The sequence below is a fragment of the Phalacrocorax aristotelis genome, unplaced genomic scaffold (assembly GCF_949628215.1).
Source record: "Phalacrocorax aristotelis unplaced genomic scaffold, bGulAri2.1 scaffold_244, whole genome shotgun sequence".
Classification (NCBI taxonomy): Eukaryota; Metazoa; Chordata; class Aves; order Suliformes; family Phalacrocoracidae; genus Phalacrocorax; species Phalacrocorax aristotelis.
This window is the reverse complement of record NW_027441379.1, coordinates 8625-35290: the sequence shown is the minus strand read 5'-3', so window position 1 is coordinate 35290 and position 26666 is coordinate 8625. Positions and strand designations below refer to the sequence as shown.

At 63.2% G+C, this 26666-nt stretch overlaps 1 protein-coding gene across 2 annotated transcripts in view; it reads left to right on the top strand.

Annotated features, from left to right (window-relative positions):
- The window catches only part of LOC142051480 (chromodomain-helicase-DNA-binding protein 3-like), a 43441-nt gene extending 18919 nt beyond the window's left edge, over positions 1-24522 (top strand). Inside the window, exons 9-12 of one of the 2 annotated variants that reach the window (XM_075080582.1) lie at positions 20412-20607; positions 22669-22832; positions 23285-23411; positions 24021-24522. In XM_075080582.1, coding sequence (XP_074936683.1) covers positions 20412-20607; positions 22669-22832; positions 23285-23411; positions 24021-24124 — 591 coding nt within the window. In that variant the 3' untranslated portion in view covers positions 24125-24522. Of the gene's footprint in view, positions 1-20411; positions 20710-22668; positions 22833-23284; positions 23412-24020 lie in introns of those variants that run through there. The other variant, XM_075080583.1, reaches the window with a different exon arrangement.
- The last annotated feature ends 2144 nt before the right edge of the window (positions 24523-26666 follow it).

The window sequence follows — 26666 nt, the reverse complement described above, 5'->3', positions numbered from 1 at the left end:
CCCAACGCCTGTGTCTACGCCAGGTGTTGTCGTGGTGTGACATCAGAGTTGGTTGCCCAGACACCTGTGTCCTTACTGGGTGTTGTTGCGGTGCAAGGTCAGAGCTGGGTGCCCAGACACCTGTGTCCTCGCCGGGTGTTGTAATGGTGTGACACGAGAGTTGGGTGCCCCGACGCCTGTGTCCTCTCTGGGTGTTGTCGTGGTGTGAGATCAGAGCTGGGTGCCCCAACGCCTGTGTCCTCGCCGGATGTTGTCACGGTGCGAGGTCAGAGCTGGGTGCCCGGACGCCTGTGTCCTCGCTGGGTGTTTTTGTGGAGCGGGGTCGGAGTTGGGTGTCCCGACGCCTGTGTCCTCGCCGGGTGTTGTCGTGGTGCGAGCTCAGAGCTGGGTGCCCAGACGCCTGTGTCCTCGCTGGGTGTTTTTGTGGTGCGGGGTCAGATTTGGTTGCCCAGACACCTGCGTCCTCTCTGGGTGTTGTCGCAGTGTGAGGTCAGAGCTGGGTGCCCCGACGCCTGTGTCCTCGCCGGGTGTTGTCGCGGTGCGAGGTTGGGGCTGGGTGCCCAGACGCCTGTGTCCTCGCCGGGTGTTGTCGTGGTGCGAGGTCAGAGCTGCGTGCCCAGACACCTGTGTCCTCTCTGGGTGTTGTCGTGGTGTGACATCAGAGTTGGTTGCCCCGACACCTGTGTCCTCGCTGGGTGTTTTTGTGGTGCGGGGTCGGAGTTGGGTGCCCCGTCGCCTGTGTCCTCGCCGGGTGTTGTTGTGATGCGAGGTCAGATTTGGTTGCCCAGACGCCTGTGTCCTCTCTGGGTGTTGTCGCAGTGTGAGTTCAGATTTGGGTGCTCAGACGCCTGTGTCCTCGCCGGGTGTTGTCGCGGTGCAAGGTCCGAGTTGGGTGCCCTAACGCCTGTGTCTACGCCAGGTGTTGTCGTGGTGTGACATCAGAGTTGGTTGCCCAGACACCTGTGTCCTTACTGGGTGTTGTCCCGGTGCAAGGTCAGAGCTGGGTGCCCAGACACCTGTGTCCTCGCCGGGTGTTGTAATGGTGTGACATGAGAGTTGGGTGCCGAAACGCCTGTGTCCTTGCCGGGTGTTGTCGCGGTGCGAGGTCAGAGTTGGGTGCCCCAACGCCTGTGTCCTCTCTGGGTGTTGTTGTGGTGCGAGGTCAGACTTGGTTGACCAGACACCTGTGTCCTCGCCGGGTGTTGTCGCAGTGCGAGGTTGGGGCTGGGTGCCCCGACGCCTGTGTCCTCGCCGGGTGTTGTCGCAGTGCGAGGTCGTGGCTGGGTGCCCAACGCCTGTGTCTACGGCAGGTGTTGTCGTGGTGTGACATCAGAGTTGGTTGCTCAGACACCTGTGTTGTCGCGGTGCGAGGTCAGAGCTGGGTGCCCAGACACCTGTGTCCTCGCCGGGTGTTGTAATGGTGTGACATGAGAGTTCGGTGCCCCGACGCCTGTGTCCTCTCTGGGTGTTGTCGTGGTGTGAGATCAGAGCTGGGTGCCCCGACGCCTGTGTCCTCACCGGGTGTTGTCGCGGTGCGAGGTCAGAGTGGGTTGCCCCGACGCCTGTGTCCTCACCGGGTGTTGTCGTGGTGCGAGGTCAGAGTTGGGTGCCCCGACGCTTGTGTCTTCGCCAGCTGTTGTAATGGTGTGACATCAGAGTTGGTTGCCCAGACGCCTGTGTCCTCGCTGGGTGTTTTTGTGGTGCGGGGTCGGAGTTGGGTGCCCCGTCGCCTGTGTCCTCGCCGGGTGTTGTTGTGATGCGAGGTCAGATTTGGTTGCCCAGACGCCTGTGTCCTCGCCGGGTGTTGTCACAGTGTGAGGTCAGAGCTGGGTGCCCCGACGCCTGTGTCCACGCCAGCTGTTGTCGCGGTGCGAGGTCAGAGCTGGGTGCCCAGACGCCTGTGTCCTCTCTGGGTGTTGTCGCGGTGCGAGGTCAGAGCTGGGTGCCCGACGCCTGTGTCTACGGCAGGTGTTGTCGTGGTGCGAGGTCAGAGCTGGGTGCCCAGACACCTGTGTCCTCAACGGGTGTTGTAATGGTGTGACATGAGAGTTGGTTGCCCCGACGCCTGTGTCCTCACCGGGTGTTGTCGTGGTGTGACATCAGAGTTGGTTGCCCAGACACCTGTGTCCTTACTGGGTGTTGTCGCGTTGCAAGGTCAGAACTGGGTGCCCAGACACCTGTGTCCTCGCCGGGTGTTGTAATGGTGTGACATGAGAGTTGGGTGCCCCGACGCCTGTGTCCTCTCTGGGTGTTGTCGTGGTGCGAGGTCAGAGCTGTGTGCCCAGACACCTGTGTCCTCAACGGGTGTTGTAATGGTGTGACATGAGAGTTGGTTGCCCCGACGCCTGTGTCTTCGCCGGGTGTTGTCGCGGTGCGAGGTCAGAGTTGGGTGCCCCAACGCCTGTGTCATCAACGGGTGTTGTTGCGGTGCGAGGTCAGAGTTGGTTGCCCGGACACCTGTGTCCTCGCCGGGTGTTGTCGCAGTGCGAGGTCAGAGCTGGGTTCCCAGATGCCTGTGTCCTTGCCGGGTGTTGTCGCGGTGCGAGGTCAGAGCTGGGTGCCAGATGCCTCTGTCCTCGCTGGGTGTTGTCGCGGTGCAAGGTCAGAGCTGGGTGCCCAGACACCTGTGTCCTCAACAGGTGTTGTAATGGTGTGACATGAGAGTTGGGTGCCCCGACGCCTGTGTCCTCGCTGGGTGTTGTCGTGGTGTGACATCAGATTTGGTTGCCCAGACACCTGTGTCTTCTATGGGTGTTGTCGCGGTGCGAGGTCAGAGTTGGGTGCCCAGACACCTGTGTCCTCGCCGGCTGTTGTCACGGTGCGAGGTCAGAGCTGGGTGCCCCAACGCCTGTGTCCTCGCTGGGTGTTGTCGCGGTGCGAGGTCGGAGCTGGGTGCCCCAACGCCTGTGTCTACGGCAGGTGTTGTAATGGTGTGACATCAGAGTTGGTTGCCCAGACACCTGTGTTGTCGCGGTGCAAGGTCAGAGCTGGGGTGTTTTCGTGGTGTGACATCAGAGTTGGGTGCCCAGACACCTGTGTCCTTACTGGGTGTTGTCGCGGTGCAAGGTCAGAACTGGGTGCCCAGACATCTGTGTCCTCAACGGGTGTTGTAATGGTGTGACATGAGAGTTGGGTGCCCCGACGCCTGTGTCCTCTCTGGGTGTTGTCGCGGTGCGAGGTCAGAGCTGGGTGCCCCGACGCCTGTGTCCTCGCTGGGTGTTGTCGCGATGCGAGGTCGGAGCTGGGTGCCCCAACGCCTGTGTCTACGGCAGGTGTTGTCGCGGTGCGAGGTCAGAGTTGGTTGCCCGGACACCTGTGTCCTCAACAGGTGTTGTAATGGTGTGACATGAGAGTTGATTGCCCCAACGCCTGTGTCCTCGCCGGGTGTTGTCGCGGTGCGAGGTCAGAGTTGGTTGCCCCGACTCCTGTGTCCTCGCTGGGTGTTGTCGCGGTGCGAGGTCAGAGCAGACACCTGTGTCCTCTCTGGGTGTTGTCGTGGTGCGAGGTCAGAGCTGTGTGCCTAGACGCCTGTGTCCTCTCCGGGTGTTGTCGCGGTGCGAGGTCAGAGCTGTGTGCCCAGACGCCTGTGTCCTCAACGGGTGTTGTAATGGTGTGACATGAGAGTTGGTTGCCCCGACGCCTGTGTCTTCGCCGGGTGTTGTCGCGGTGCGAGGTCAGAGCTGTGTGCCCAGACACCTGTGTCCTCGCCGGGTGTTGTAATGGTGTGACATGAGAGTTCGGTGCCCCGACGCCTGTGTCCTCTCTGGGTGTTGTCGTGGTGTGAGATCAGAGCTGGGTGCCCCGACGCCTGTGTCCTCACCGGGTGTTGTCGCGGTGCGAGGTCAGAGTGGGTTGCCCCGACGCCTGTGTCCTCACCGGGTGTTGTCGTGGTGCGAGGTCAGAGTTGGGTGCCCCGACGCTTGTGTCTTCGCCAGCTGTTGTAATGGTGTGACATCAGAGTTGGTTGCCCAGACGCCTGTGTCCTCGCTGGGTGTTTTTGTGGTGCGGGGTCGGAGTTGGGTGCCCCGTCGCCTGTGTCCTCGCCGGGTGTTGTTGTGATGCGAGGTCAGATTTGGTTGCCCAGACGCCTGTGTCCTCGCCGGGTGTTGTCACAGTGTGAGGTCAGAGCTGGGTGCCCCGACGCCTGTGTCCACGCCAGCTGTTGTCGCGGTGCGAGGTCAGAGCTGGGTGCCCAGACGCCTGTGTCCTCTCTGGGTGTTGTCGCGGTGCGAGGTCAGAGCTGGGTGCCCGACGCCTGTGTCTACGGCAGGTGTTGTCGTGGTGCGAGGTCAGAGCTGGGTGCCCAGACACCTGTGTCCTCAACGGGTGTTGTAATGGTGTGACATGAGAGTTGGTTGCCCCGACGCCTGTGTCCTCACCGGGTGTTGTCGTGGTGTGACATCAGAGTTGGTTGCCCAGACACCTGTGTCCTTACTGGGTGTTGTCGCGTTGCAAGGTCAGAACTGGGTGCCCAGACACCTGTGTCCTCGCCGGGTGTTGTAATGGTGTGACATGAGAGTTGGGTGCCCCGACGCCTGTGTCCTCTCTGGGTGTTGTCGTGGTGCGAGGTCAGAGCTGTGTGCCCAGACACCTGTGTCCTCAACGGGTGTTGTAATGGTGTGACATGAGAGTTGGTTGCCCCGACGCCTGTGTCTTCGCCGGGTGTTGTCGCGGTGCGAGGTCAGAGTTGGGTGCCCCAACGCCTGTGTCATCAACGGGTGTTGTTGCGGTGCGAGGTCAGAGTTGGTTGCCCGGACACCTGTGTCCTCGCCGGGTGTTGTCGCAGTGCGAGGTCAGAGCTGGGTTCCCAGATGCCTGTGTCCTTGCCGGGTGTTGTCGCGGTGCGAGGTCAGAGCTGGGTGCCAGATGCCTCTGTCCTCGCTGGGTGTTGTCGCGGTGCAAGGTCAGAGCTGGGTGCCCAGACACCTGTGTCCTCAACAGGTGTTGTAATGGTGTGACATGAGAGTTGGGTGCCCCGACGCCTGTGTCCTCGCTGGGTGTTGTCGTGGTGTGACATCAGATTTGGTTGCCCAGACACCTGTGTCTTCTATGGGTGTTGTCGCGGTGCGAGGTCAGAGTTGGGTGCCCAGACACCTGTGTCCTCGCCGGCTGTTGTCACGGTGCGAGGTCAGAGCTGGGTGCCCCAACGCCTGTGTCCTCGCTGGGTGTTGTCGCGGTGCGAGGTCGGAGCTGGGTGCCCCAACGCCTGTGTCTACGGCAGGTGTTGTAATGGTGTGACATCAGAGTTGGTTGCCCAGACACCTGTGTTGTCGCGGTGCAAGGTCAGAGCTGGGGTGTTTTCGTGGTGTGACATCAGAGTTGGGTGCCCAGACACCTGTGTCCTTACTGGGTGTTGTCGCGGTGCAAGGTCAGAACTGGGTGCCCAGACATCTGTGTCCTCAACGGGTGTTGTAATGGTGTGACATGAGAGTTGGGTGCCCCGACGCCTGTGTCCTCTCTGGGTGTTGTCGCGGTGCGAGGTCAGAGCTGGGTGCCCCGACGCCTGTGTCCTCGCTGGGTGTTGTCGCGATGCGAGGTCGGAGCTGGGTGCCCCAACGCCTGTGTCTACGGCAGGTGTTGTCGCGGTGCGAGGTCAGAGTTGGTTGCCCGGACACCTGTGTCCTCAACAGGTGTTGTAATGGTGTGACATGAGAGTTGATTGCCCCAACGCCTGTGTCCTCGCCGGGTGTTGTCGCGGTGCGAGGTCAGAGTTGGTTGCCCCGACTCCTGTGTCCTCGCTGGGTGTTGTCGCGGTGCGAGGTCAGAGCAGACACCTGTGTCCTCTCTGGGTGTTGTCGTGGTGCGAGGTCAGAGCTGTGTGCCTAGACGCCTGTGTCCTCTCCGGGTGTTGTCGCGGTGCGAGGTCAGAGCTGTGTGCCCAGACGCCTGTGTCCTCAACGGGTGTTGTAATGGTGTGACATGAGAGTTGGTTGCCCCGACGCCTGTGTCTTCGCCGGGTGTTGTCGCGGTGCGAGGTCAGAGTTGGGTGCCCCAACGCCTGTGTCATCAACGGGTGTTGTTGCGGTGCGAGGTCAGAGTTGGTTGCCCGGACACCTGTGTCCTCGCCGGGTGTTGTCGCAGTGCGAGGTCAGAGCTGGGTTCCCAGATGCCTGTGTCCTTGCCGGGTGTTGTCGCGGTGCGAGGTCAGAGCTGGGTGCCAGATGCCTCTGTCCTCGCTGGGTGTTGTCGCGGTGCAAGGTCAGAGCTGGGTGCCCAGACACCTGTGTCCTCAACAGGTGTTGTAATGGTGTGACATGAGAGTTGGGTGCCCCGACGCCTGTGTCCTCGCTGGGTGTTGTCGTGGTGTGACATCAGATTTGTTTGCCCAGACACCTGTGTCTTCTATGGGTGTTGTCGCGGTGCGAGGTCAGAGTTGGGTGCCCAGACACCTGTGTCCTCGCCGGCTGTTGTCACGGTGCGAGGTCAGAGCTGGGTGCCCCAACGCCTGTGTCCTCGCTGGGTGTTGTCGCGGTGCGAGGTCGGAGCTCGGTGCCCCAACGCCTGTGTCTACGGCAGGTGTTGTAATGGTGTGACATCAGAGTTGGTTGCCCAGACACCTGTGTTGTCGCGGTGCAAGGTCAGAGCTGGGGTGTTTTCGTGGTGTGACATCAGAGTTGGGTGCCCAGACACCTGTGTCCTTACTGGGTGTTGTCGCGGTGCAAGGTCAGAACTGGGTGCCCAGACATCTGTGTCCTCAACGGGTGTTGTAATGGTGTGACATGAGAGTTGGGTGCCCCGACGCCTGTGTCCTCTCTGGGTGTTGTCGCGGTGCGAGGTCAGAGCTGGGTGCCCCGACGCCTGTGTCCTCGCTGGGTGTTGTCGCGATGCGAGGTCGGAGCTGGGTGCCCCAACGCCTGTGTCTACGGCAGGTGTTGTCGCGGTGCGAGGTCAGAGTTGGTTGCCCGGACACCTGTGTCCTCAACAGGTGTTGTAATGGTGTGACATGAGAGTTGATTGCCCCAACGCCTGTGTCCTCGCCGGGTGTTGTCGCGGTGCGAGGTCAGAGTGGGTTGCCCCGACTCCTGTGTCCTCGCTGGGTGTTGTCGCGGTGCGAAGTCAGAGCTGTGTGCCCAGACACCTGTGTCCTCTCTGGGTGTTGTCGTGGTGCGAGGTCAGAGCTGTGTGCCTAGACGCCTGTGTCCTCTCCGGGTGTTGTCGCGGTGCGAGGTCAGAGCTGTGTGCCCAGACGCCTGTGTCCTCGCCGGGTGTTGTCGTGGTGTGAGGTCAGAGCTGGTTGCCCCGATGCCTGTGTCCTCGCCGGCTGTTGTCGTGGTGCGAGGTCAGAGTTGGGTGCCCCGACGCCTGTGTCCTCTCTGGGTGTTGTCGTGGTGCGAGGTCAGAGCTGGGTGCCCAGACGCCTGTGTCCTCTCTGGGTGTTGTCGTGGTGCGAGACCAGAGTTGGGTGCCCAGACGCCTGTGTCCACGCCGGGTGTTGTCGTGGTGTGAGGTCAGAGCTGGGTGCCCCGACGCCTGTGTCGTCGCCGGGTGTTGTTGCGGTGCGAGGTCAGAGTTGGGTGCCCAGACGCCTGTGTCCTTGCCGGCTGTTGTCGTGGTGCAAGGTCAGAGTTGGTTGCCCAGACGCCTGTGTCCTCGCCGGCTGTTGTCGTGGTGCGAGGTCAGAGTTGGTTGCCCAGATGCCTGTGTCCTCACCGGGTGTTGTCGCGGTGCGAGGTCAGAGCTGGGTGCCCCGACGCCTGTGTCCTCGCCGGGTGTTGTCGTGGTGCGAGGTCAGAGCTGGGTGACCCGACGCCTGTGTCCTCTCTGGGTGTTGTCGCGGTGCGAGGTCAGAGCTGGATGCCCCGACGCCTGTGTCCTCGCCGGGTGTTGTCGCGGTGCGAGGTCAGACTTGGGTGCCCAGACGCCTGTGTCCTCGCCGGGTGTTGTCGTGGTGTGACATCAGAGTTGGTTGCCCAGACACCTGTGTCCTTACTGGTTGTTGTCGCAGTGCAAGGTCAGAACTGGGTGCCCAGACACCTGTGTCCTCAACAGGTGTTGTAATGGTGTGACATGAGAGTTGGGTGCCCAGATGCCTGTGTCCTCTCTGGGTGTTGTCGCGGTGCGAGGTCAGAGCTGTGTGCCCAGACGCCTGTGTCCTCACCGGGTGTTGTCGCGGTGCGAGGTCAGAGCTGGGTGCCCCGACGCCTGTGTCTTCGCCGGGTGTTGTCGTGGTGCGAGGTCAGAGCTGGGTGCCCCAACGCCTGTGTCCTCGCCGGGTGTTGTCGTGGTGTGACATCAGAGTTGGTTGCCCAGACACCTGTGTCCTCAACGGGTGTTGTAATGGTGTGACATGAGAGTTGGGTGCCGAAACGCCTGTGTCCTCGCCGGGTGTTGTCGCGGTGCGAGGTCAGAGTTGGTTGCCCAGACGCCTGTGTCCTCGCCGGGTGTTGTTGTGGTGCGAGGTCAGAGTTGGTTGCCCAGACGCCTGTGTCCTCGCTGGGTGTTGTCGCGGTGCGAGGTCAGAGCTGTGTACCTAGACGCCTGTGTCCTCTCTGGGTGTTGTCGCGGTGCGAGGTCAGAGCTGTGTACCTAGACGCCTGTGTCCTCTCCGGGTGTTGTCGTGGTGCGAGGTCAGAGCTGTGTGCCCCGACGCCTGTGTCCTCGCCGGGTGTTGTCGCGGTGCGAGGTCGGAGCTGGGTGCTCCAACGCCTGTGTCTACGGCAGGTGTTGTCGCGGTGCGAGCTCAGAGCTGTGTGCCCAGACACCTGTGTCCTCAACAGGTGTTGCAATGGTGTGACATCAGAGTTGGTTGCCCAGACACCTGTGTCCTTACTGGGTGTTGTCGCAGTGCAAGGTCAGAGCTGGTTGCCCAGACACCTGTGTCCTCACCGGGTGTTGTAATGGTGTGACATGAGAGTTGATTGCACCAACACCTGTGTCCTCGCCGGGTGTTTTTGTGGTGCGGGGTCAGTGTTGGGTGCCCCGTCGCCTGTGTCGTCGCCGGGGTTGTTGTGATGCGAAGTCAGATTTGTTTGCCCAGACGCCTGTGTCCTCGCCGGGTGTTATCGCGGTGCGAGGTCAGAGCTGTGTGCCCCGATGCCTGTGTCCTCGCTGGGTGTTGTCGCGGTGCGAGGTCGGAGCTGGGTGCCCCAACGCCTGTGTCTACGGCAGGTGTTGTCGTGGTGTGACATCAGAGTTGGTTGCCCAGACACCTGTGTCCTTACTGGGTGTTGTTGCGGTGCAAGGTCAGAGCTGGGTGCCCAGACACCTGTGTCCTCGCCGGGTGTTGTAATGGTGTGACATGAGAGTTGGGTGCCGAAACGCCTGTGTCCTCGCCGGGTGTTGTCGCGGTGCGAGGTCAGAGTTGGTTGCCCCGACTCCTGTGTCCTCGCTGGGTGTTGTCGCGGTGCGAGGTCAGAGCTGTGTGCCCGACGCCTGTGTCTACGGCAGGTGTTGTCGTGGTGCGAGGTCAGAGCTGTGTGCCCAGACGCCTGTGTCCTCTCTGGGTGTTGTCGCGGTGCGAGGTCAGAGCTGGGTGCCCGACGCCTGTGTCTACGGCAGGTGTTGTCGTGGTGCGAGGTCAGAGCTGGGTGCCCAGACACCTGTGTCCTCAACGGGTGTTGTAATGGTGTGACATGAGAGTTGGTTGCCCCGACGCCTGTGTCCTCACCGGGTGTTGTCGTGGTGTGACATCAGAGCTGGTTGCCCAGACACCTGTGTCCTTACTGGGTGTTGTCGTGTTGCAAGGTCAGAACTGGGTGCCCAGACACCTGTGTCCTCAACAGGTGTTGTAATGGTGTGACATGAGAGTTGGTTGCCCCGACGCCTGTGTCCTCTCTGGGTGTTGTCGCGTTGCAAGGTCAGAACTGGGTGCCCAGACACCTGTGTCCTCAACAGGTGTTTTAATGGTGTGACATGAGAGTTGGGTGCCCCGACGCCTGTGTCCTCTCTGGGTGTTGTCGTGGTGCGAGGTCAGAGCTGTGTGCCCAGACACCTGTGTCCTCAACGGGTGTTGTAATGGTGTGACATGAGAGTTGGTTGCCCCGACGCCTGTGTCTTCGCCGGGTGTTGTCGCGGTGCGAGGTCAGAGTTGGGTGCCCCAACGCCTGTGTCCTCAACGGGTGTTGTTGCGGTGCGAGGAGAGTTGGTTGCCCGGACACCTGTGTCCTCGCCGGGTGTTGTCGCAGTGCGAGGTCAGAGCTGGGTTCCCAGATGCCTGTGTCCTTGCCGGGTGTTGTCGTGGTGCGAGGTCAGAGCTGCGTGCCAGACGCCTCTGTCCTCGCTGGGTGTTGTCGCGGTGCAAGGTCAGAGCTGGGTGCCCAGACACCTGTGTCCTCAACAGGTGTTGTAATGGTGTGACATGAGAGTTGGGTGCCCCGACGCCTGTGTCCTCGCTGGGTGTTGTCGTGGTGTGACATCAGATTTGGTTGCCCAGACACCTGTGTCCTCTATGGGTGTTGTCGCGGTGCGAGGTCAGAGTTGGGTGCCCAGACACCTGTGTCCTCGCCGGCTGTTGTCACGGTGCGAGGTCAGAGCTGGGTGCCCCAACGCCTGTGTCCTCGCTGGGTGTTGTCGCGGTGCGAGGTCGGAGCTGGGTGCCCCAACGCCTGTGTCTACGGCAGGTGTTGTAATGGTGTGACATCAGAGTTGGTTGCCCAGACACCTGTGTTGTCGCGGTGCAAGGTCAGAGCTGGGGTGTTTTCGTGGTGTGACATCAGAGTTGGTTGCCCAGACACCTGTGTCCTTACTGGGTGTTGTCGCGGTGCAAGGTCAGAACTGAGTGCCCAGACACCTGTGTCCTCAACGGGTGTTGTAATGGTGTGACATGAGAGTTGGGTGCCCCGACGCCTGTGTCCTCTCTGGGTGTTGTCGTGGTGCGAGGTCGGAGCTGGGTGCCCCAACGCCTGTGTCTACGGCAGGTGTTGTCGCGGTGCGAGGTCAGAGTTGGTTGCCCGGACACCTGTGTCCTCAACAGGTGTTGTAATGGTGTGACATGAGAGTTGATTGCCCCAACGCCTGTGTCCTCGCCGGGTGTTGTCGCGGTGCGAGGTCAGAGTTGGTTGCCCCGACTCCTGTGTCCTCGCTGGGTGTTGTCGCGGTGCGAGGTCAGAGCTGTGTGCCCAGACACCTGTGTCCTCTCTGGGTGTTGTCGTGGTGCGAGGTCAGAGCTGTCTGCCTAGACGCCTGTGTCCTCGCCGGGTGTTGTCGTGGTGTGAGGTCAGAGCTGGTTGCCCCGATGCCTGTGTCCTCGCCGGGAGTTGTCGTGGTGCGAGGTCAGAGCTGGGTGCCCAAACGCCTGTGTCCTCAACGGGTGTTGTCGCAGTGCGAGGTCGGAGTTGGGCATCCCGACGCCTGTGTCCTCACCGGGTGTTGTTGTGGCGCGAGGTCGGAGTTGGGCATCCCGACGCCTGTGTCCTCTCTGGTTGTTGTCACGGTGCGAGGTCAGAGCTGGGTGCCCAGACGCCTGTGTCCTCGCCGGGTGTTGTCGTGGTGCGAGGTCAGAGCTGGGTGCCCAGACGCCTGTGTCCTCTCTGGGTGTTGTCGTGGTGCGAGGTCAGAGTTGGGTGCCCAGACGCCTGTGTCCACGCCGGGTGTTGTCGTGGTGTGAGGTCAGAGCTGGGTGCCCCGACGCCTGTGTCGTCGCCGGGTGTTGTTGCGGTGCGAGGTCAGAGTTGGGTGCCCAGACGCCTGTGTCCTCGCCGGGTGTTGTCGTGGTGTGACATCAGAGTTGGTTGCCCAGACGCCTGTGTCCTCGCCGGCTGTTGTCGTGGTGCGAGGTCAGAGTTGGTTGCCCAGATGCCTGTGTCCTCGCCGGGTGTTGTCGCGGTGCGAGGTCGGAGCTGGGTGCCCCAACGCCTGTGTCTACAGCAGGTGTTGTCGCGGTGCGAGGTCAGAGTTGGTTGCCCGGACACCTGTGTCCTCAACAGGTGTTGTAATGGTGTGACATGAGAGTTGATTGCCCCAACGCCTGTGTCCTCGCCGGGTGTTGTCGCAGTGCGAGGTCAGAGTTGGTTGCCCCGACTCCTGTGTCCTCGCTGGGTGTTGTCGCGGTGCGAGGTCAGAGCTGTGTGCCCAGACACCTGTGTCCTCTCTGGGTGTTGTCGTGGTGCGAGGTCAGAGCTGTGTGCCTAGACGCCTGTGTCCTCTCCGGGTGTTGTCGCGGTGCGAGGTCAGAGCTGTGTGCCCAGACGCCTGTGTCCTCTCTGGGTGTTGTCGTGGTGCGAGGTCAGAGTTGGGTGCCCCGACGCCTGTGTCCTCAACGGGTGTTTTTGTGGCGCGAGGTCGGAGTTGGGTGCCCCGACGCCTGTGTCCTCTCTGGTTGTTGTCACGGTGCGAGGTCAGAGCTGGGTGCCCCGACGCCTGTGTCCTCTCTGGGTGTTGTCGTGGTGCGAGGTCAGAGCTGGGTGCCCAGACGCCTGTGTCGTCGCCGGGTGTTGTTGCGGTGCAAGGTCAGAGTTGGGTGCCCAGACGCCTGTGTCCTCGCCGGCTGTTGTCGTGGTGCGAGGTCAGAGTTGGTTGCCCAGATGCCTGTGTCCTCACCGGGTGTTGTCGCGGTGCGAGGTCAGAGTTGGGCATCCCGACGCCTCTGTCCTCACCGGGTGTTGTTGTGGCGCGAGGTCGGAGTTGGGCATCCCGACGCCTGTGTCCTCTCTGGTTGTTGTCACGGTGCGAGGTCAGAGCTGGGTGCCCCGACGCCTGTGTCCTCGCCGGGTGTTGTCGTGGTGCGAGGTCAGAGCTGGATGCCCAGACGCCTGTGTCCTCTCTGGGTGTTGTCGTGGTGCGAGGTCAGAGTTGGGTGCCCAGACGCCTGTGTCCACGCCGGGTGTTGTCGTGGTGTGAGGTCAGAGCTGGGTGCCCCGACGCATGTGTCGTCGCCGGGTGTTGTTGCGGTGCGAGGTCAGAGTTGGGTGCCCCGACGCCTGTGTCCTCGCCGGGTGTTGTTGCGGTGCGAGGTCAGAGTTGGTTGCCCAGACGCCTGTGTCCTCTCTGGGTGTTGTCGTGGTGCGAGGTCAGAGTTGGGTGCCCCGACGCCTGTGTCCTCGCCGGCTGTTGTTGCGGTGCGAGGTCAGAGCTGGGTGCCCAGACGCCTGTGTCCTCGCCGGCTGTTGTTGTGGTGCGAGGTCAGAGCTGGGTGCCCCGACGCCTGTGTCCTCGCCGGGTGTTGTCGTGGTGTGACATCAGAGTTGGGTGCCCAGACGCCTGTGTCCTCGCCGGGTGTTGTAATGGTGTGACATCAGAGTTGGTTGCCCAGACACCTGTGTCCTTACTGGTTGTTGTCGCGGTGCGAGGTCAGAGCTGTGTGCCCAGACACCGTTGTCCTCGCCGGGTGTTGTCGCGGTGCGAGGTCAGAGTTGGTTGCCCGGAAACCTGTGTCCTCTCTGGGTGTTGTCGCAGTACGAGGTCAGAGCTGTGTGCCCAGACACCTGTGTCCTCAACGGGTGTTGTCACAGTGCGAGGTCGGAGTTGGGCATCCTGACGCCTGTGTCCTCACCGGGTGTTCTTGTGGTGCGAGGTCGGAGTTGGGCATCCCGACGCTTGTGTCCTCTCTGCTTGTTGTCACGGTGCGAGGTCAGAGCTGGGTGCCCAGACGCCTGTGTCCTCCCTGGTTGTTGTCACGGTGCGAGGTCAGAGCTGGGTGCCCCGACGTCTGTGTCCTCTCTGGGTGTTGTCGTGGTGCGAGGTCAGAGCTGGGTGCCCAGACGCCTGTGTCCACGCCGGGTGTTGTCGCGGTGTGAGGTCAGAGCTGGGTGCCCCGACGCCTGTGTCCACGCCGGGTGTTGTCGTGGTGCGAGGTCAGAGCTGGTTGCCCCGACACCTGTGTCCTCTATGGGTGTTGTTGCGGTGCGAGGTCAGAGCTGGGTGCCCAGACGCCTGTGTCCTCAACGGGTGTTGTCGCAGTGCGAGGTCAGAGTTGGGCATCCCGACGCCTGTGTCCTCACCGGGTGTTGTTGTGGTGCGAGGTCAGAGCTGGGTGCCCAGACGCCTGTGTCCTCGCCAGGTGTTGTCGTGGTGCGAGGTCAGAGCTGGGTGCCCAGACGCCTGTGTCCTCGCCGGGTGTTGTCGTGGTGCGAGGTCAGAGCTGGGTGCCCAGACGCCTGTGTCCTCTCTGGGTGTTGTCGTGGTGCGAGGTCAGAGTTGGTTGCCCAGACGCCTGTGTCCTCGCCGGGTGTTGTCGTGGTGTGAGGTCAGAGCTGGGTGCCCCGACGCCTGTGTCCTCAACGGGTGTTGTTGCGGTGCGAGGTCAGAGTTGGGTGCCCAGACGCCTGTGTCCTCGCCGGGTGTTGTCGTGGTGCGAGGTCAGAGCTGGGTGCCCAGACGCCTGTGTCCTCGCCGGCTGTTGTCGTGGTGCGAGGTCAGAGCTGTGTGCCCCGACGCCTGTGTCCTCGCCGGGTGTTGTTGCGGTGCGAGGTCAGAGCTGGCTGCCCAGACGCCTGTGTCCTCGCTGGGTGTTGTCGTGGTGCGAGGTCACAGTTGGGTGCCCCAACGCCTGTGTCCTCAACGGGTGTTGTCGCAGTGCGAGGTCGGAGTTGGGCATCCCGACGCCTGTGTCCTCACCGGGTGTTGTTGTGGTGCGAGGTCGGAGTTGTGCATCCCAACGCCTGTGTCCTCTCTGGTTGTTGTCACGGTGCGAGGTCAGAGCTGGGTGCCCAGACGCCTGTGTCCTCGCCGGGTGTTGTCGTGGTGCGGGGTCAGAGCTGGGTGCCCAGACGCCTGTGTCCACGCCGGGTGTTGTCGTGGTGTGAGGTCAGAGCTGGGTGCCCCGACGCCTGTGTCGTCGCCGGGTGTTGTTGCGGTGCGAGGTCAGAGTTGGGTGCCCCAACGCCTGTGTCCTCGCCAGGTGTTGTTGCGGTGCGAGGTCAGAGCTGGGTGCCCAGACGCCTGTGTCCTCGCCAGGTGTTGTCGTGGTGCGAGGTCAGAGCTGGGTGCCCAGACGCCTGTGTCCTCGCCAGGTGTTGTCGTGGTGCGAGGTCAGAGCTGTGTGCCCCGACGCCTGTGTCCTCGCCGGGTGTTGTTGCGGTGCGAGGTCAGAGCTGGGTGCCCAGACGCCTGTGTCCTCGCTGGGTGTTGTCGCGGTGCGAGGTCACAGTTGGGTGCCCCAACGCCTGTGTCCTCAACGGGTGTTGTCGCAGTGCGAGGTCGGAGTTGGGCATCCCGACGCCTGTGTCCTCGCCGGGTGTTGTCGTGGTGCAAGGTCAGAGTTGGTTGCCCAGACGCCTGTGTCCTCTCTGGGTGTTGTCGTGGTGCGAGGTCAGAGTTGGGTGCCCCGACGCCTGTGTCCTCGCCGGCTGTTGTTGCGGTGCGAGGTCAGAGCTGGGTGCCCAGACGCCTGTGTCCTCGCCGGCTGTTGTTGTGGTGCGAGGTCAGAGCTGGGTGCCCCGACGCCTGTGTCCTCGCCGGGTGTTATCGTGGTGTGAGGTCAGAGTTGGGTGCCCCGACGCCTGTGTCCTCGCCGGGTGTTGTCGTGGTGTGACATCAGAGTTGGTTGCCCAGACACCTGTGTCCTTACTGGTTGTTGTCGCGGTGCAAGGTCAGAACTTGGTGCCCAGACACCGTTGTCCTCGCCGGGTGTTGTCGCGGTGCGAGGTCAGAGTTGGTTGCCCAGAAACCTGTGTCCTCGCCGGGTGTTGTCGCGGTACGAGGTCAGAGCTGTGTGCCCAGACACCTGTGTCCTCAACGGGTGTTGTCGCAGTGCGAGGTCGGAGTTGGGCATCCTGATGCCTGTGTCCTCACCGGGTGTTCTTGTGGTGCGAGGTCGGAGTTGGGCATCCCGACGCCTGTGTCCTCTCTGCTTGTTGTCACGGTGCGAGGTCAGAGCTGGGTGCCCAGACGCCTGTGTCCTCCCTGGTTGTTGTCACGGTGCGAGGTCAGAGCTGGGTGCCCCGACGTCTGTGTCCTCGCCGGGTGTTGTCGTGGTGCGAGGTCAGAGCTGGGTGCCCAGACGCCTGTGTCCACGCCGGGTGTTGTCGCGGTGTGAGGTCAGAGCTGGGTGCCTAGACGCCTGTGTCCACGCCGGGTGTTGTCGTGGTGCGAGGTCAGAGCTGTGTGCCCCGACGCCTGTGTCCTCGCCGGGTGTTGTTGCGGTGCGAGGTCAGAGCTGGGTGCCCAGACGCCTGTGTCCACGCCGGGTGTTGTCGTGGTGCGAGGTCAGAGCTGTGTGCCCCGACGCCTGTGTCCTCGCCGGGTGTTGTTGCGGTGCGAGGTCAGAGCTGGGTGCCCAGACGCCTGTGTCCTCGCCGGGTGTTGTTGCGGTGCGAGGTCACAGTTGAGTGCCCCAACGCCTGTGTCCTCAACGGGTGTTGTCGCAGTGCGAGGTCGGAGTTGGGCATCCCGACGCCTGTGTCCTCACCGGGTGTTGTTGTGGTGCGAGGTTGGAGTTGGGCATCCCAACGCCTGTGTCCTCTCTGGTTGTTGTCACGGTGCGAGGTCAGAGCTGGGTGCCCAGACGCCTGTGTCCTCGCCGGGTGTTGTCGTGGTGCGAGGTCAGAGCTGGGTGCCCAGACGCCTGTGTCCTCTCTGGGTGTTGTCGTGGTGCGAGGTCAGAGTTGGGTGCCCAGACGCCTGTGTCCACGCCGGGTGTTGTCGTGGTGTGAGGTCAGAGCTGGGTGCCCCGACGCCTGTGTCGTCGCCGGGTGTTGTTGCGGTGCGAGGTCCGAGTTGGGTGCCCCGACGCCTGTGTCCTCGCCAGGTGTTGTTGCGGTGCGAGGTCAGACTTGGGTGCCCAGACGCCTGTGTCCTCGCCGGCTGTTGTCGTGGTGCGAGGTCAGAGTTGGGTGCCCCGACGCCTGTGTCCTCTATGGGTGTTGTCGCGGTGCGAGGTCAGAGTTGGTTGCCCAGACGCCTGTGTCCTCGCCGGCTGTTGTCGTGGTGCGAGGTCAGAGCTGGGTGCCCAGACGCCTGTGTCCTCGCCGGGTGTTGTCGTGGTGCGAGGTCAGAGCTGGGTGCCCCGACGCCTGTGTCCTCGCCGGGTGTTGTTGCGGTGCGAGGTCAGAGCTGGGTGCCCAGACGCCTGTGTCCTCGCCGGCTGTTGTCGTGGTGTGAGGTCAGAGTTGGGTGCCCCGACGCCTGTGTCCTTGCCGGCTGTTGTCGTGGTGCGAGGTCAGAGCTGGGTGCCCCGACGCCTGTGTCCTCGCCGGGTGTTGTCGTGGTGCGAGGTCAGAGCTGGGTGCCCAGACACCGGTGTCCTCGCCGGGTGTTGTCGCGGTGCGAGGTCAGAGCTGGGTGCCCGGAAACCTGTGTCCTCGCCGGGTGTTGTCGCAGTGCGAGGTCAGAGCTGTGTGCCCAGACACCTGTGTCCTCAACGGGTGTTGTCGCGGTGTGAGGTCAGAGCTGGGTGCCCCAACTCCTGTGTCCTCGCTGGGTGTTGTCGCGGTGCGAGGTCAGAGTTGGGTGCCCAGACGCCTGTGTCCTCGCCGGCTGTTGTCGTGGTGCAAGGTCAGAGCTGGGTGCCCAGACACCTGTGTCCTCGCTGGGTGTTGTGGCGGTGCGAGGTCAGAGCTGGGTGCCCCGACGCCTGTGTCCTCGCCGGGTGTTTTTGTGGTGCGGGGTCAGTGTTGGGTGCCCCGTCGCCTGTGTCCTCGCCGGGTGTTGTTGTGATGCGAAGTCAGATTTTTTTGCCCAGACGCCTGTGTCCTCGCCGGGTGTTGTCGCGGTGCGAGGTCAGAGCTGGGTGCCCCAACGCCTGTGTCTACGGCAGGTGTTGTAATGGTGTGACATCAGAGTTGGTTGCCCAGACACCTGTGTCCTCGCCGGGTGTTGTCGCGGTGCGAGGTCGGAGCTGGGTGCCCCAACGCCTGTGTCTACGGCAGGTGTTGTCGTGGTGTGACATCAGAGTTGGTTGCCCAGACACCTGTGTCCTTACTGGTTGTTGTCGCGGTGCGAGGTCAGAGCTGGGTGCCCCGACGCCTGTGTCCTCGCCGGGTGTTGTCGTGGTGTGAGGTCAGAGTTGGGTGCCCAGACGCCTGTGTCCTCGCCGGGTGTTGTTGCGGTGCGAGGTCAGAGTTGGGTGCCCTGACGCCTGTGTCCTCGCCGGGTGTTGTCGTGGTGCGAGGTCAGAGCTGGGTGCCCCGACGCCTGTGTCCTCGCCGGGTGTTTTTGCGGTGCGAGGTCAGAGTTGGGTGCCCAGACGCCTGTGTCCTCGCCGGGAGTTGTCGTGGTGTGACATCAGAGTTGGTTGCCCAGACACCTGAGTCCTTACTGGTTGTTGTCGCGGTGCAAGGTCAGAACTGGTTGCCCAGACACCGGTGTCCTCGCCGGGTGTTGTCGCGGTGCAAGGTCAGAGTTGGTTGCCCGGACACCTGTGTCCTCGCCGGGTGTTGTCGCGGTGCGAGGTCAGAGCTGTGTGCCCAGACACCTGTGTCCTCAACAGGTGTTGTAATGGTGTGACATGAGAGTTGGGTACCCCAACGCCTGTGTCCTCTCTGGGTGTTGTCGCGGTGCGAGGTCAGAGCTGTGTGCCCAGACACCGGTGTCCTCACCGGGTGTTGTCGCGGTGCGAGGTCAGAGTTGGTTGCCTGGACACCTGTGTCCTCGCTGGGTGTTGTGGCGGTGCGAGGTCAGAGCTGGGTGCCCCGACGCCTGTGTCCTCGCCGGGTGTTTTTGTGGTGCGGGGTCAGTGTTGGGTGCCCCGTCGCCTGTGTCCTCGCCGGGTGTTGTTGTGATGCGAAGTCAGATTTTTTTGCCCAGACGCCTGTGTCCTCGCCGGGTGTTGTCGCGGTGCGAGGTCAGAGCTGGGTGCCCAGACGCCTGTGTCCTCGCTGGGTGTTGTGGCGGTGCGAGGTCAGAGCTGGGTGCCCCGACGCCTGTGTCCTCGCCGGGTGTTGTCGCGGTGCGAGGTCGGAGCTGGGTGCCCCAACGCCTGTGTCTACGGCAGGTGTTGTCGTGGTGTGACATCAGAGTTGGTTGCCCAGACACCTGTGTCCTTACTGGGTGTTGTTGCGGTGCGAGGTCAGAGCTGGGTGCCCCGACGCCTGTGTCCTCGCCGGGTGTTGTCGTGGTGTGACATCAGAGTTGGTTGCCCAGACACCTGTGTCCTTACCGGGTGTTGTCGCGGTGCGACGTCAGAGCTGGGTGCCCAGACAACTGTGTCCTCAACAGGTGTTGTACTGGTGTGACATGATAGTTGGGTGCCGAAACGCCTGTGTCCTAGCCGGGTGTTGTCGCGGTGCGAGGTCAGAGTTGGTTGCCCAGACGCCTGTGTCCTCGCCGGGTGTTGTCGTTGTGCGAGGTCAGAGTTGGGTGCCCGGACGCCTGTGTCCTCACCCGGTGTTGTCGCGGTGCGAGGTCAGAGTTGGGTGCCCAGATGCCTGTGTCCTCGCTGGGTGTTGTCACGGTGTGAGGTCAGAGCTGTGTGCCCAGACACCTGTGTCCTCTCCGGGTGTTGTCGTGGTGCGAGGTCATAGCTGTGTACCTAGTCGCCTGTGTCCTCTCCGGGTGTTGTCGTGGTGCGAGGTCAGAGCTGTGTGCCCAGACGCCTGTGTCCTCGCCGGGTGTTGTTGCGGTGCGAGGTCAGAGTTGGGTGCCCAGATGCCTGTGTCCTCGCCGGGTGTTGTCGCGGTGCGAGGTCAGAGCTGGGTGCCCCGACGCCTGTGTCGTCGCCGGGTGTTGTCGCGATTTGAGGTCAGAGCTGGTTGCCCAGATGCCTGTGTCCTCGCTGGGTGTTGTCGCGGTGCGAGGTCAGAGCTGGGTGCCCCAACGCCTGTGCCTTCGCCGGGTGTTGTCGTGGTGTGACATCAGAGTTGGTTGCCCTGACGCCTGTGTCCTCGCTGGGTGTTGTCGCGGTGCGAGGTCAGAGCTGGGTGCCCCGACGCCTGTGTCCTCGCCGGGTGTTGCAATGGTGTGACATGAGAGTTGGGTGCTCCGACGCCTGTGTCCTCTCTGGGTGTTTTTGTGGTGCGGGGTCAGAGTTGGGTGCCCAGACGCCTGTGTCCTCGCCGGGTGTTGTTGTGGGCAAGGTCAGAGCTGGCTGCCCCAACGCCTGTGTCCTCAACAGGTGTTGTAATGGTGTGACATGAGAGTTGGGTGCCCCGACGCCTGTGTCCTCGCCGGGTGTTGTCGCGGTGCGAGGTCAGAGCTGTGTGCCCCAACGCCTGTGTCCTCAACAGGTGTTGTAATGGTGTGACATGAGAGCTGGGTGCCCAGACGCCTGTGTCCTCGCCGGGTGTTGTCGCAGTGCGAGGTCAGAGTTGGTTGCCCAGACGCCTGTGTCCTCAACGGGTGTTGTCGCGGTGCGAGGTCAGAGTTGGGTGCCCCAACGCCTGTGTCGTCGCCTGGTGTTGTCGCGGTGCGAGATCAGAGCTGGGTGCCCAACGCCTGTGTCCTCGCCAGGTGTTGTTGCGGTGCGAGGTCAGAGTTGGGTGCCCAACGCCTGTGTCCTCGCTGGGTGTTGTCGCGGTGCGAGGTCGGGGCTGGGCGTCCTGCACACCCGGCTCCCCTCCAGCACCCCCTCTCTGTGTTCCCCCCCCTCCTCCCCGCAGCTGCTGGAGCAGGCGCTGGTGATCGAGGAGCAGCTCCGCCGTGCCGCCTACCTGAACATGACGCAGGACCCCAGCCACCCCGCCATGGCCCTCAACACGCGCTTCGCCGAGGTCGAGTGCCTGGCCGAGAGCCACCAGCACTTGTCCAAGGAGTCGCTGGCGGGCAACAAGCCCGCGAACGCCGTCCTGCACAAGGGTAAGAGGCGGGTGGGCCGGCGCGCCCGGCGCGGACGCCCCGTGTAGCGCCTCGCACCTCTGTACCGCGCTCTCAATCATTAAAGTGGGGTTCTCCTCCCAACCGGCTCCCGGTGTATCCTTGCTCTGCGTGTGCTTTCTGGGCGGGCGGCGGCGGCGGCGGTGGGGGTCGGCGGGTGGGGGGGGGGGGGGTGGGGAGATGGCGGGGAAGCTGCTGGAAGGTCCCCGGGGGGTGTTTTTGTGGGGTGTGAGTAAACCTGGAGTAACCTCGGTGTAAAGTCGGGGTGTGGATTTAGGGCGGCCGAGGGGCTCTGGGGGTGCGTGAGGAGCAGGCGGGGGCCTCTGTCGCTTTGCGCTAAGGTGTATCTGCTGAGTATCTGTCGCGTGAGCCTGGACCGTGTCCCGAGTACGTCCCGAGTGCTTCTGGAGGCTGTAAGGCGTTTACCCGGAGTGTTGTGGGGGCGTGGAAGGTGTATATTGAGTAGCCCCGTGGCCAGAGTATCCCTGGAGTAATTGCTGATGCGGGGCGAGGTGGCCCCGCTTGCGTGGAGCGGGTGGGCCCGGAGTATCCCCGGAGCAGGGACGGTGTTTCCCCGGAGCACTTCTGGGGCACCCCCGGAGTAGCTCTGGTGTATTTAATGAGTAAGCCCAGAGTAGCTCTGGTGTATTGAATTAGTAATGAGTAACGGTGTATTTAATGAGTAAGCCTGGAGTAGCTCTGGTGTATTTAATTAGTAATGAGTAACGGTGTATTTAATGAGTAAGCCTGGAGTAGCCTGAATGTATGTAGTTAGTAAGCCTGGAGTATCTCTGGTGTGTTTAAGGACTAAGCCTGGAGTATCTCTGGTGTGTTTAAGGACTAAGCCTGGAGTATCTCTGGTGTATTTAAGGACTAAGCCCGGAGAATCTCTGGTGTATTTAAGGACTAAGCCCGGAGAATCTCTGGTGTATTTAAGGGCTAAGCCTGGACTATCTCTGGTGTGTTTAAGGACTAAGCCTGGAGTATCTCTGGTGTATTTAACGAGTAAGCCCGGAGCACTCCAGAGGAAGGTGCTGAGTAAGCCCGGAGCATCTCTGGTGTCTTTGATGTCTTCGCCAGCGGTGTTGCTGGAGTAAGCAACGAGTATCGTTGTTGTAGGCTGACGGCTCTGTGGCGTGAGTATCCCCAGAGTATCGGTGTTGTGGCTGCGGCCTCTTAGCCCTGAGCAGGAGCGAGCGGTGAGGATGCCCGGCGTACCTCTGGTGTGGCTGTAGGATGGAGCTGGGGTATCTCTGGTGTAACCAGGGCGTACACCCGGAGTATCTTTAGTGTGTCTAAGGAGTATATCCAGAGTGTCGGAGGAGTATCTCTGGTGTATCTACAGAATACGCCCAGGGTGACTAAGGAGCATACCCAGAGTATCTCGGGTGTTGCTAAATGTTGTACCCGGAGTAGCTCTGGGGTGCCTGGCGAGTGTACCGGGAGTACAACTGGAGTATCTCCAGTGTAGCTACAGCGTAGACCCCCCCAGGTGCCCGAGCAATAGGCTTGGAGGATCTCTGGTGTCTCTAGGAGTGCGTGCCCGGAGTATCTCCAGCGTGTCTAGGTAGTAGACCTGGAGTATGTAAGGAGTATGCCCAGAGTATCTCTGGTGTGTCGCAGGAGTATCCCCAGAGTGGAAAGAGTAAACCTGACGTATCTCCAGTGGGTCTAGAGGAAACACCCGGAGTAAAGAGTATAATCTGAGTATCTCCGGTGCGTTTAAGGAGGGTACCTGGCGTGTGTAAGGAGTACACCCAGAGTACAACCCCGAGTCCCCCCCACCCTGGAGCATGCCCCCGCCCCGGTGCGTCCCCTGAGTATCCCTTGAGTAGCTCTCAGGCTTCCCCTCCCTCTCCCCCTCCCCGCTCTCACGTGAGTATCTCCACCCCCCCACACGCCTTCCAGTAGCCTCTGAGTAACCTATGAGTAACCTGTGAGTAAGTTGTGAGGAGGTGCGGGGCGGCCCCCTGGCGCTGACGGGCCCCCCCCGCCCCTCTTTTTCTCTCTCTCTCTCTCCCCCCCCCCCGCCCCCGGTGCCAGTGCTGAACCAGCTGGAGGAGCTGCTGAGTGACATGAAGGCGGACGTCACCCGCCTCCCCGCCACCCTCTCCCGCATCCCCCCCATCGCCGCCCGCCTCCAGATGTCGGAGCGCAGCATCCTCAGCCGCCTCGCCAGCAAGGGCACCGAGAGCCACCCCCCGCCCGTAAGTCACACCCCCGCCCCGCCCCGCCTCGGGGACCTTCCTCCCCCCCTCGGGGACGTCCTTCCCCTGGGGTCTTCCTCACCTTGGGGACAGCCGTCACTGTGGGGACACCCCGTCCTGGGGACACCCCGTCCTGGGGACACCCCATCCTGGGAACACCCCGTCGTGGGGACACCCCGTCCTGGGGACACCCTGTTCCAAGGACACCCCATCCTGGGGACACCCCATCCTGGGGACACCCCGTCCTGGGGACACCCCATCCTAGTGACACCCAGTTCCAGGGACACCCTGTCCTGGGGACACCCCGTCCTAGTGAAACCCGGTTCCGGGGACACCCCTCACCCTTGGGGACCCCCACCTCGGCGACCCCCACCCAGACCTCTCCAGAATCGCCCCCTCCCCCCCCCGGTGGCAGCAGGAGGGGGTGACAGCGGTGTCCCCCGTCTCTCCAGACCTTCCCGCCGGGGCCCTACGCCACCCCCCAGAGCTACGGGGGCACCTTTGGGACCCCCCCGGCCGGAGCCCTCCCCCCTGGAGGGGCCAACTACAGCCAGATGCCGCCTGGCTCCTTCATCACCGGTGAGCACCCGAGTGCCTGGGTCTGTGGGTGGGGGTCCCTGGACACCAGGGTCCATGGGTGGGGGTCCCCAGATGCCTGGGTCTGTGGGTGGGGGCACCCCGATGTCTGGGTCCATGGGTGGGGAGGGTCCCTGGACACCTGGGTCCATGGGTGGGGGTCCCCAGATGCCTGGGTTCATGGGTGGGGGGGGGTCCCTGGACACCTGGATCCGTGGGTGGGGAGGGTCCCTGGACACCTGGGTTCATGGGTGGGGGTCCCCAGATGCCTGGGTCTGTAGGTGGGGGCCCCTGGATGCCTGCATTCATGGGTGGGGGTCTTTGGATGCCTGGGTCTGTGGGTGGGGGTCACCAGACACCTGGGTCTGTGGGTGGGGGCACCCCGATGTCTGGGTCCATGGGTGGGGGTCCCCAGACACCTGGGTCTGTGGGTGGGGACCCCCCAACATCTGGGTCCACAGGGGCAGAGGTGGGTGGCCGAACACCTGGGTCCCTTGGGGGAGGGGTTCTCTGGATGTCGGGGTCCCCGGGAGGGTGTCAGGCGTCGGGGGGTGGGGGCGGGGGTTCTCTGGGACCCCCCCCCGGACGCCTGGGTCCATCCCCCTCCCGCAGCCGCCGCCAACGGCCCCCCGGTGCTGGTGAAACGGGAGCGCGAGGCCGAAGGGCCGGAGAAGAAGGAGCCGCGCGGGGGCGAAGTCATCTGCATCGACGACTGAGGGAGGGGGGGGGCCGTGGGGGGCCCCCCCCACCCCCGCTCCCCCACCCGGGGCCGCCGCCCACCCCCCCCTCACCCACCCCCAAATGCGGAGGTTGAGGGGGGGGGGCGGGGGGGGAGGGGGCACACTGCCAGAAATGCCTCGTTTCACCCTAAATCCGGTGCGGGGGTGGGGCAGCACCCAGGGGTGGGGGTGTTTGGGGGAGGGGGGGTGACGAGGACCACTGCAACTATAAATATGAATATATATATATATCCCCGGTGGCGGGGGGGGGGACCCCGGTGTCCGGGTGGCCCCGGTGTCCTCCCCGGGGTCCCCCGGTGTCCCCAGGCCCCCCCCCCCGGGGCTCGGGCACTTGTTTAACCGCAGCAGAATAAAACCCGGTTCCTTGGCTACGGCACCCGGCTCCGCTCGTCCCTCGGCGTCACCGTCACCCGCGGGGCCGCCCGCGCCGCTGTGGGGACGGTCACCCGTCACGGTCGTGGGTGAGCGTGGGGACGGGCTGCCTGGGGGGGGCGGTGGCCACCAACGTGGGCGTGGGGGTGGCCATGGTCTTGGCCACCATGGCAATGGTCAGCCACGTCATCATGGCCACCAACATGGTCATGGGGATGGCCACAGTCTTGGGCATCGTGGTAGTGGTCAACTGGGTGATGGTGGCCACCAATGTCATGGGGGTGGCCACTGTCTGGTCATGGGGATGGCCATGGTCATGGCCACCATGGCAATGGTCAACCACGTCATCGTGGCCACCAACATGGTCATGGGGATGGCCACAGTCTTGGACATCGTGGTAGTGGTCAACTGGGTGATGGTGGCCACCAATGTCATGGGGGTGGCCACTGTCTGGTCATGGGGATGGCCATGGTCATGGCCACCATGGCAATGGTCAGCCACGTCATCGTGGCCACCAACATGGTTATGGGGATGGCCACAGTCTTGGACATCGTGGCAATGGTCAACTGGGTGATGGTGGCTACCAACGTGGTCATGGGGGTGGCCACCAGGTGGTCATGGGGATGCCCATGGTCACGGCCACTATGGGAGCGGTCATCCACATCATCGTGGCCACCAACGTGGTCATGGGGATGGTCACGGTCATGGACATCGTGGTAATGGTCAACTGGGTGATGGTGGCCACCCACATGGTCATGGGGATGGCCACCGGTGTGGTCATGGGGATGGTCGTGGTCATGGCCACCAAGGTAATGGTCAACTGGGTGATGGTGGCCACCAATGTGGGCATGGGGATGGCCACCGGTGTGGTCATGGGGATGGCCATGGCAGTGGCCACCTTGGTAATGGCCAACTGGGTGATGGTGGCCACCAACATGGTCATGGGGATGGTCACCAGGTGATCATGGGGATGGCCACGGTCATGGCCACTGTAGCAATTGTCAACTGGGTGATCATGGCCACCAACGTGGTCGTGGGGATGGCCACCAGGTGGTCACGTTGATGGCCATGGTCATGGTCACCATGGCTATGGTCAACTGGGTGATGGTGGCCACCAACGTCATGGGGGTGGCCACTGGCTGGTCACATGGATGGCCACGGTCATGGCCTCCATGGCGATGGTCAACCAGGTGATCATGGCCACCATTGTGGTCATGGTCGGGGACTCCTGGCTGGAGGGACGACGGGACAGACAGACGGGGAGGGACAGATGGAGGGACGAGGGGACGGACAGAGGAATGAGGGGACAGATGGATGAGGGGGAGGGATGGAGGATCCGTTGGGGAATGGTCAGCAGGACAGTCGGACAGACAGACAGATGGGGGGATGGGTGGGTGGAGGGAGCTGGGTACCCAAGGGTGGACAGACAGACGGACAAGGAGGGGGGGTCCCGGTGGGTGTCACTGGGAGGAGGTGCTGTCCCGGGCCTGTTGTGGGTCTGGGAGCCCCCCAACCCCAGCCTGGCGTCTGGGAGACCCCCTGTCCCCTCCCCCCCTCCCCGTGTCCCCAAGGATGGGGGGGGCCACCAGCCCCACGACCCCTGCGGGACCTCCTGGGGCCCGGCCAAGTGGGGTGAACCCGGGGGGTCTCCTGCTTTCCGCCATCCTTGGACTGGTGACACCCAGTGTCCCTTGGGGTGGTGACACCCGGGGCCTGTCACCCCTGGGGCGGTGACACCTGGAGCCCGTCACCCTTGGGGCGGTGACACCTGGGGCCCGTCACCCTTGGGGCTGTGACACCTGGGGCCCGTCACCCTTGGGGCGGTGACACCTGGGGTCCATCACCCCTGGGGCGGTGACACCTGGGGCCCGTCACCCCTGGGGCGGTGACACCTGGGGCCCGTCACCCTTGGGGCGGTGACACCTGGGGCCCGTCACCCTTGGGGCGGTGACACCTGGGGTCCATCACCCCTGGGGTGGTGACACTGGGGGTCCTGTCACCCCTGGGGTGGGGGGGTGGGTTCAAACTGACCTGGGAAGAGAGAAACCACCTCCAGCGCGCGACCCTCCGGCGCGGCCGCGTCCCAGAGCAGGCGGCGGCGGCGGCGGGTGGGGACGGGCCGCAAACACCGCTCGTCAGGCGGACG